Below are 9,804 nucleotides of genomic sequence, written 5' to 3'. Positions count from 1 at the left end.
ATATTTACTAACTTGCACTGGCTCCTAGTACGCTAAAGATATGACTTTAAGGTTCTCCTAACATACACATGTTTGTATGGACTTGCCCTATCTTATCTCCCTGATTTGATTTCCCCCTATTTTCCAGCACGGAGCCTCCGCTCGTGAAATGCTGGTCTACTTGTGACTCCAAGAGCCAAGAAGAAATCTGCAGGCTCGCCAGCGTTTTCCATCCGGTGCTGGGGAATGCACTACCACCGGAGATGAAATTTGCAACTTCAATGGAAGTTTTCTGATCAAGACTTTAGACCCACTTCTTCTCAATTGCTTATAACTGATGCCCACCTCATAATTATCTATTCTGTCCTTTCCAGGTGCCTGGCTGGTGGTGAAATGAGAGAAGGAAAAATCCAGATGAGTCGGCAGACCAGTGGCTGGACCTGAAGCATGTCAATGTCTGCATCAACCGGCGGCGCAGTGGTTAGCACATGTGCGGTGTAACAGAGTTGAAATTTGATTGTTTTGAATGTTTTTTTTGAATTCTCACAAACTCTGTGTTTTTGTTGTATTACTGTTAATATTCCGGTACCTCATTCAGTTGTTAAGTCATGGGCGTCTGCGACTGTTTTTTTCGTTTGGCACTTTATGGGCTTCAGCGCTTGCCGTAGCTTAAGTGAATTTGTAAGCGCTGAAGGTAAGATGTGCCCAATATCAGTTGGATAAAAAAATGCATATTTTGCTAGACATATGAGCTGCTTTCGAAATTATTTTTGTATATAAGGATATATAAGTTGTTCTAAATGATGTATATTAAAAAAGCACTAAATAAGAAGTAAAGCAATACAGCTTGAAATGAAGATGCAACGTGTTTTGATGCAAACACGCCACGAGGTGCGGCCTGTTGAGTGATGACCCGTTCTTTTGTATCTTTAATATTTTAGATAATTGCAGTCGTGAACAGAGGCCCCTGACTTTTGTATTGTTTTGTTTACTGAATGCAGGTACGTGGGAAAGTTATGTTCATGGTTATTATCGAAGTTTCATTATTAATGTGCTCGCATGTTGTCTGCTTGCCGTAGCTAAAGTGAATTTGTAAGCGCTGAAGATAATTGCAGTCGTGAACAGAGGCCCCTGACTTTTGTGTTGTTTTATTTACTGAATGCAGGCAATAAACCCAGAGATTGTGAAACCTTGTGTCGTGCATGAAAGAGGGTCGCTACAGCAGCACAGTTCTAAGGTCATGGGATCAAACCTTCCTGTGTGGAGTTTGCATGTTCTCCCCATGCTGTGTGGGTTTCCTCCGGGCACTACAACTTCTCCAACATTCCAAAAACATGTATGTCAGGTTTATTGGCCAGTCAAAATTGTTTCGAGATGTGAACGAGCGTGAAGCCGAATCGTTGTCATAATAGACTTTTTGGACTATTTTAAGGGCTGGATGTGTCGGTGCCATCATTGTCATGATTGATGTGACTCAGCTGTGCCCGCTCCTTTGGCGCCAACTGCCGCGGGTGCTGATTGGCTCCCGATCAGTATTTATATCCAGTCCTGTCTGTCCCCTTTTGTCAGTCCGTCTGAGAACCTCAGTTCACACTAGGCAAGACTTTTTCGACGCTGACTCCCACCTGTCCCGTTTTTGCTCCCGTCAGTCCCGCGGCTTCAACCAGTTTTTGATCCTGACCACGTCTACTCTCCAGTCCTGGCTTTTGACCTCATTTTGTCCCCGACCACGTCTTCTCTCCTTTTCTGGCTTACGACTCGCTATCGACCCGACCACGTTTTTGTTCTCCTGTCCCGGATAATGACCTGTTTTTCCGTCTCGGACACGCCATCACTCGCCACGGAAGATCCACTTCCGCGTTGGGAGCACAATCCGAGTATCCGAGTGACCTGCTTCCCGCGTTCAACAATCACCGGATCGCGGGCGCAAGCCTTTCTCTTTCTTCCAATAAAACTTGTGAGAAACGCAACGCAAGTGGGTCCTGGCTCCGTTCTGGTCCTGACAGTCATAGACTTTTTGTAAAAAAAATCACATATTACCAATGTTTTTTTTCTCAATGTTTAATATATTTTGTGCATTGTTGCCCATAGCAAAATCTATTGCACCCTGGTCATCCTGGAAGGGGGACTTGTGAGGCTTCTTCTCAAGGTTGCTTATTTTCCTCATGTTGTGGTTTTTAAGTTTTTCCTTGACCGTATGTTTGTCTGAGATCAGGTGATTGTGTAAATGTAACTTAGCAGTCCTTTGAGACATTTTGTGTTTAGGGGCTATACAAATAAATGTGACTTGACTTAGATGACTTTTTCCAACCCTGCTGGTCTTTCTACTGTCAATTACAAAGGACTTTCCAAAAGTTCTGCCCGGCAAACCCATCAAGTGAGTGGATCTCCCTTTTAAAGTGGCATCTCAGCTGTCTTTCCACCTCAAGTTATGCCGCCTCCCTTTTTTCTGCATGCACACACTGTGCAGCTAATCACCATCGCAATGTGGCGTGAAACTTTCGGAATGTTGTATCCAACACGACACATCTTTCCCACTAAGACTGTCATGCAAGAGCAAAAATAAGAATAGGGGCAACAGAGGCTGCACTTTTGGTGGAAATAACCTCTTGCATATGTTCATCACATTAAGGGAAAATATGAACTAATTTAGACAGTAAGAAAATTACACATGAAAAAAAAAAAAACTTTTCTGTCAGAAAATAAAATGTGAAGACTAATACTGTAGTTTAACTAAAAACAACATTGGAAATTCCAGTTGGTTCGTTTTTAAAATTAAATCAATTTCATACAGTAAGATTTATTGGAACATAACATTCATAGAAATGCAGAAGATGAATACAACCTACAATACACATAAACGTAGTAAAGATGTTTAATACGTTTTTCGAAGTTCGATACCAGTACCAAGTAACAAAACCACATGTACTTCTGATACACACCAATTACAATTTACTTAGAAATTTCAAAATCGAGTAGAGATGCGGAGTACCGATACAACTAATACTGTCTGTTTGTATCCCATAACCACTAGGGTTGTAGGGGCACTGTTTCCTCTGGTGTGTCTTGGGGAAGTACATCCTGGTGGTGCTCACCATTAATACACATCATGCAATAATTTTATTTTCTCATTTACACCATTATACCATTTTTTTTAAACCTAGATGTGCAGTTATAGTTTTTTTTTTCCACTAAAGATTATGTGAATGTAGTAAAGGTGTCACGGTTGCCATGGTGCCCAATTGGCCCCGCCCATGTGGCACCAGCTGCGACTCATTTAAGCTGACATGGCCCACCCCCACATTTGGTCCGGCCCCCTGAACAATACCAAAGAGCATTTTGACGGACATATTTTTTACCTTTTTACCTAAAAAAAGACTCAAAGTGTAAGTGTTCATTTTTTTTAAACAAAATCTGAACTTATGTCACAACAATGAGAGTACCAAACTTTTACCAATGAACTTCCAAATGTGTCACTTCTTAGAATAGAATAGAATAGTAACGTGACGTGAAATTCACAACCAAGTTAACATTCATCTGTACTGTGACTAGAAATAGCGTGATCATGATATAAAATCTATTGCCTTTTCACAAGTCATCTATACCACTAGTGTTCCTTTGCTCTGACATTAAGCTGATCTTGGACTTGTTAAGATTGTAAATGGCAGAAGGTTTATACTACATTAACCTTTTGTCTTTGAAGAACCGACAAAGTGTTATTTGATTAGTATTTATTTCATTTACAGTGTTATTATTTATCTTGTCACTTTGGTTTTGTGAATAATCCGGATGGTTTATTTGATTGGGGCTTTCTGGAAGACAATACATTTTTACATTTAGGCAATCCTGCAGTCGTCGCACTTTTTATGTTACAAAACGGGTCCTCATAAGAGAATAGAAAATGATGTGGCCCTCACAGAAAAAGGTTTGGGGAACTGCTATAAAGTATACATAAAAAGATGTTTATCAATAATGTATTTTCTCTAGGGCCTTCTGCCAATTTTTTCACTCTAATGTGATCCGCCAATGAAAACGTTTGCCCACCCCAGACTAAAAGAAACCTACTTACAAACGTAATAACAAAGGCACTCTGCTAATCTTAGTAGAACTGGACAATAAATTGCAATAATTGGATTTAATTATTAATAATATGTCCGGACTGGACCAAAATGAGTTTTTAATTTCAGCCATATCGCCGAGCATTATATAGACATCTTATTTTTGTGTTAGCCTTTCCCCCAGAGCCGAGGTCATGTCCGCCAGCAGCTGATCCCTAATGCGTTCATCCCTCCTCTGCAGCTCATGGATAAAATGTCCCCTGAGGACCTTCAGCTCCAGAACCCGTCCCACCAGCACTCTTCGCGCCACCTTCTGCTCGTCGTGGGACCGATCGGGCCTTGTGTCCAGCACCTCCGGCCTCTGTCCGCATAGCGCCGTCATTCGATTAATGCCGCCGGCATCGGCCTCCAGAAGCCGCTCCAGCGTCTCGCGCCGACCAAGTTGGTCGGCATGAGTAAGCACCGGGATGACGTGTCCCCGGACACCGTCCCCAAACAACTCTAGCGTTGCTTGGATCAGCTGCATGGCATCTTGCCGTGCGCTGGTCCGTGGCGCTGGCATTACCAGGAGGACGGCGTGAGGGCCGGGCTCGGCCAGCTGGACACTTCTCAGCGTTTCTTTGGCTCGTGTGGTTCTTTCCAAAGACGTTCCCAGTAAGTCCGGCGTGTCGATAACGGTGAGTTCTCTACCGTCCACCATGGCCCGTCTTATAGTGCTCTCCACCAGAGGTTCCTCCGGTTCCTCTGCCCAGTAGTCCAACAGAGTGTTGACCACTGAGGTTCGTCCGCCGCCTGCGGGGCCCACAACGATCAACCTGAGGCCTTCTTTCAAAGGACTGGAGAGGTTGACTCTTAGGTTTCCATTGTCCCAATAGCATTCACCGGATCCTGTATGTGTCACAACACTATCATCAGTTAGTGTGCTTTCTTCATCCAGAAACATTAGGAAATATATATATATACAGTAATCCCACGGTTATCGCGGTTAATGGGGACCAAAACCACCCGCGAAAAGTGAAAATCCGCCAAGTAGCGACACCCCTTCAAAAATGCTTATTAAAAAAAAAAGTTTTAATTTTTATTTTATTTTATTATTATTATTTTTTAGACCCGCGAACGTGGAACCGTGAAGTTGCGAGGTCCCACTGTACACAGTAGGGCTCAATAGTTGATCTGTTTTAGTGACTAATTGTAAATTTTATTACCAGAAGAAGACTGTTTTGCTTCTGATTAGCATGGAAGGCTACCATTTTGATATGCATATTTAAAACAACAACCTGACATGTTATTACTATGTTACTACTCTGTTATCACCAGGTTGTTATGATTTCCTAGAAAATCCCAATGACCCATCACTGGTAAGTCATTTTTAGAACCAGTAGTAGTCCACGGACTACTCAGGTGTTCTCAGGGGGGCTACCTGGTGCATGTGGAAACCCCTGATCTACTGGCTCGAGTAGTATGTAGTTTTTTTTGTCATCAGTTACAAACTGTTTAGCAGGGCATGATTCAGTTGTTTATTTTTTATCTGATATTAGTTATTAACAAGGGTAGGGTGCGTTGTTTGAAATTCCCTTAAAAAGTTGAAATCAAATATTTTTTCTTTTGGGTGTGTGTTAACAACACTCAACTCAGTTGAAAAGCCTTTCAATTTTTTTCCCAACGCGCCTATCTGCTTTTATCGTACTTTCACCCTGGGAGTTCTGGCCACTGAGCGCATTACCCTGGAGGAAAGGAGGCGGGGAGCCGAGGTGGAAGAGAGTGATTTCACGCGCTTTATGTTTTTTTTTTCATTCTACGAGGAAAATGGTGAAAGAAAGAACGAAAAGGTCCGTTTCAAATACAGTCCAAGTGCCAACCCAACACCTAAGAATTTCACATAATTGCACGTGCAACATCCAGAAGATCACGTCTCCAAGTACAATATTTTGAAGTTACCAACCACTTATTATTTAAAACTGTGGTATTTTACCTTAAAAATGCCACTTTTTAATTTCGTTGCAGATATCACATGTTACAACGACAATAAATTGTATCCATTCATCCATTTTCTGCACCGGTTAACCTGACGAGGGTCACAGGGGTGCTGGAGCCCATGCCAGCTATTTTTGGGCAGCGGGTAGGGGACACACTAAACTGGTTGCCAGCCAATCGCAGGGAACACCGAGACTTACAACTCACGAGCTCATTCACACCTAGGGACATTTTGAACTGGACACTCAATCTGACATGCATGTTTTTGAAATGTAGGAGGAAACCGGAGTGTCCAGAGGAAACCAATGCAGGCAGGGGGAGAACATGCAAACTCCACACGAGGAGGCTGCGGTCACTAGAGTTGAACCCTGGACCTCCACACCGCGAAGTTGCGCATTAATCACCCAGCCGCCGTGTCATCAGATAAATTCTATTCTAAACACAAAAATAGCTCACTGAGACAAACCAGGAAGACTGGCGGTCCGCAAGGTAGCACCCAAAAACAGCACAATATCAGGGTGACTATATTTGTTTGAGTTATATACATGATGAGGTTACAATATCAGTAGTACTGTAGAAACCTGGTTTACAGTGTCCCCGGCTTAAGACTTTTTTTACTATACGGTGTGGAATATGATGTTTTTTCGGCCCGGCCAAAAAAAGTGTAAAATTCAAATGGTTTTGTGCTTATAACAAGTAACATCTCTCTCATGTCTGTCTGCTATTGGTCGACATTATATAAATGCCGGTCTTCTTTTGGCTAAGCTACTTCCCATAATGCCTCTCTTTTCATTCAGGCCACAATCCTGCGCTCTTCAAAAAGACTTTACGAGTCGGCGTTACAATACGGAATTTATTCTCTATGGATCCGAAGCAAAAACATAACGATTGAAACGAAGCTTGCTATTACCATGAAATACAAAAAAAGGTACAACAATTGCTCAGTTGCCTGTCCATTATCAATTCAGAGAAGAAGAACTAACCTCCAACATCAGGAAATATCCAGTTGACTTTGGAAGCAAACGCTGACAGAGGGGATTAAAACAATATTTTGGTTATTACATGTTATGTTGTTTATGAGTGGTAGACGAGAACGAGTGCAATTACATCCGATAGACTTCCGAAGTCGAGACATCAATTTAAAAAAACTCTGGATTCCTGCAAGAAAAAATAGTCACGTTGACAAGTTGTCGGTCCCGATTGGGATCAAATCGTTGTCGTACCTCGGACCGTCCCCACCAGGCGACTGACCCAGCCCCAAAGCGCTGACAAACCTAAATGACACAGACGGGAGAGAAATCAAGATCCTCGATATTCAAACACTGAGCGCAAAAACTCACCCGTCAAAGAGCAGAAGAGACGAATGGGCCATCTGATAAGAGCAGGCAGCGCTGTGGGAGCATGAAATTGATATGATTGTCTTTGAATCGACAGTGAGAGACCACTAGTTGTCACTGTATTTTATCGTGCAACCGAAAAAGAGTGCTAAAATGCACAAGGAAAATATACAAACTAGGGAGACTTAAAGTGACTAAACGACATTATTTTTCTTTTCATTTTTTGCCAAGCTTTTCGTGAGGTATATTGGGGTATGCGTAGCAGCAAAAAAGGAGAAGCCATTTCATTTGACTGCTGTATAATAAAAATACTGCACAGCCATCCATTCATTCAAGATGGCAGACAATCATGTCAGCTCCCACAAGGTAAGGCTCTTGTTATGTAAAATAATGCACATTTTTAGACATACGTTCATGTATTTTTGCTCATGATTAAATAAATTATTTTTAATGAAGATTTCTTAAAAATTGGAGGCTCTAAATCGGGCATGTTCAAAGTCCGACTCAGGGGCCAGTTACAACCCGTGATGAAAATTTCACTGACCCTGCAAGTCAAATGAAAATGCTACAAAGATTGGCTACGCGGTGGCGATCCTGATCTCCGAGCACTGCCAACCTTTGACGGAGGTTGGGAAACCCCTGCCCTACATAATACGCACTGCTCTATTAAAGTATTGAATTCTTATTAATCAGGTCATCTTCACTTTTTACAGAAGCACCCAAATTCCTATTTCGGTCTTGTATTTTTTACTTAGGGGTCTACTCACTTTTGTTACTACAAATTTAGAAATGTGTGGATATATATATATATATATATATATATATATATATATATATATATATATACAATTTATATATGGACACACAGATGCTTACAACGATACATTTCACAAATTTTAATAGGCAAAGGTATATATTAGAGAAAAAAAACTTTAAATACAGTTGCCATACTTAAATTTGGTCCATTTTCAAATAAAATCAAAATGTATTTGCAGAACACATCACAGAAGCACCAAATTCCTAATAATGTATCAAAACCTAACTTGGGACTTATTTAGGGTTGTTTATTATTTATTTACCTATTTTAAAAAAAATAATAATAGGCAAAGGTATATTTTAGAGAAAAACAACTTTAAATACAGTTGCCATACTTAAATTCGGTCCATTTTCAAATATAATCAAAATATATTTGCAGAACACATCACAGAAGCACCAAATTCCTAATAATGTCTCAAAACCTAACTTGGGACTTATTTAGGGGTGTTTATTATTTACCTATTTTCATTGCACTATTGTTAAGATGCACAATTCTTTTTCGTCACATTATTTTTTATAACTTTGGCCAGTTTTACCAAGCACAACGTTGTAATTATTCAAAGTATTATTTTTGTGTTTTTTATTTCCCTTCAAAGTCTTTATTACACGTTTTACCCTGAAGTGCTATGTCTAATCTCGTTGGATACACTGTAACGTCAACGACAATAAAGAGGATTCCTTTCTATTCTATATATTCACTCAAGCGTCAGCTCAATTGAGTCACAACATTCATGGCACTTTTCAATCTTTTTTTCTGGATATTTTGAATAAATGTTCCATACATTTCTTTGTGATGTGGGAGACGGATCACTTGGCTAGAGTTAGCTGCTAATGTTAGCCGTTTGACTGCAGATTACACCAGTTAGTTGGTCTTTTTTGTCCTTCCCTTGGATTTACCAATAATGTAATGTTTTGTCGCATGGCAACCTTTTTTTAAATTAAAATAAGATCGCAAATCTTGCAGTTCCACCGTACGATTTTTTGTAGGGATACTGCGACTTCTAGTGGTGATATATTAGTCGCAGTGCCGAAATGATTCGCAATATCCTAATTTAGTACTCCTAAATAATACCCATAAAGGAAAAAAGAAGTGTAAAAAAAGTCGCCAGTTTGGTGATCACTGTTAAGTTTTCAGGATATAATCGTTGAGTGACTGACTTTGTGAGAATCTGTAGAGAAGATACCCCACTGCGGTGTAAGCGCCCATTTGGACGTTGCTGCTGCTGAGCCACCATCCTAAAATATAAAATAAAAGTTCAAGAAAAATAAAGTGCTCCAACAGTACATCATTAGCGTCTTAATAACTTCCTAATTTTACCTTCATTTTCCATGTCGTTTTCACATTTACATTCCATTTTGAGAGCAGCTCCTCACACAAGCAGGTTAAAACTTCATTTAAGAAGATTAGCAAATCAATTTGTAGTGGAAATGGGTATAAAGGTCGGTTATACCTCGATAAGCTCCTCCTTTCTCTCTGTAAATGAAACTTTGATCACACTTTGACTGTGATCTTTTCTTTGCCTGCCCCCGACAAGTGAACGCACGTAAAAGCCTTTAGTCCATTCAACACGCCTTCGTGGGACAAGTCAGACTGGAAATATGACAGTTGCAGAATGCACCAAGCAAACAAATTGCGTTGT

At 40.6% G+C, this 9,804-nt stretch overlaps 1 protein-coding gene across 1 annotated transcript; it reads right to left on the bottom strand.

The window, feature by feature from the left end:
• Window positions 1-2,763: 2,763 nt before the first annotated feature.
• On the bottom strand, window positions 2,764-9,688 carry LOC148347425 (uncharacterized). The gene is made up of 7 exons (XM_088324067.1): window positions 9,483-9,688; window positions 9,323-9,400; window positions 7,352-7,402; window positions 7,235-7,285; window positions 7,119-7,169; window positions 6,995-7,036; window positions 2,764-4,925 (listed from the first exon to the last, which is right to left on the bottom strand). The coding sequence occupies exons 1-7, from the start codon at window positions 9,517-9,519 to the stop codon at window positions 4,195-4,197; spliced, it is 1,041 nt and encodes a 346-aa protein (XP_088180193.1). The 5' UTR covers window positions 9,520-9,688; the 3' UTR covers window positions 2,764-4,194.
• Between the last annotated feature and the right edge of the window lie 116 nt (window positions 9,689-9,804).

This window comes from Urocampus carinirostris, chromosome 19 (genome assembly GCF_059441175.1).
Source record: "Urocampus carinirostris isolate Australia breed hairy pipefish chromosome 19, RoL_Ucar_1.0, whole genome shotgun sequence".
NCBI classification, from domain to species: Eukaryota; Metazoa; Chordata; class Actinopteri; order Syngnathiformes; family Syngnathidae; genus Urocampus; species Urocampus carinirostris.
This window is presented reverse-complemented; position numbering and strand designations above follow the sequence as displayed.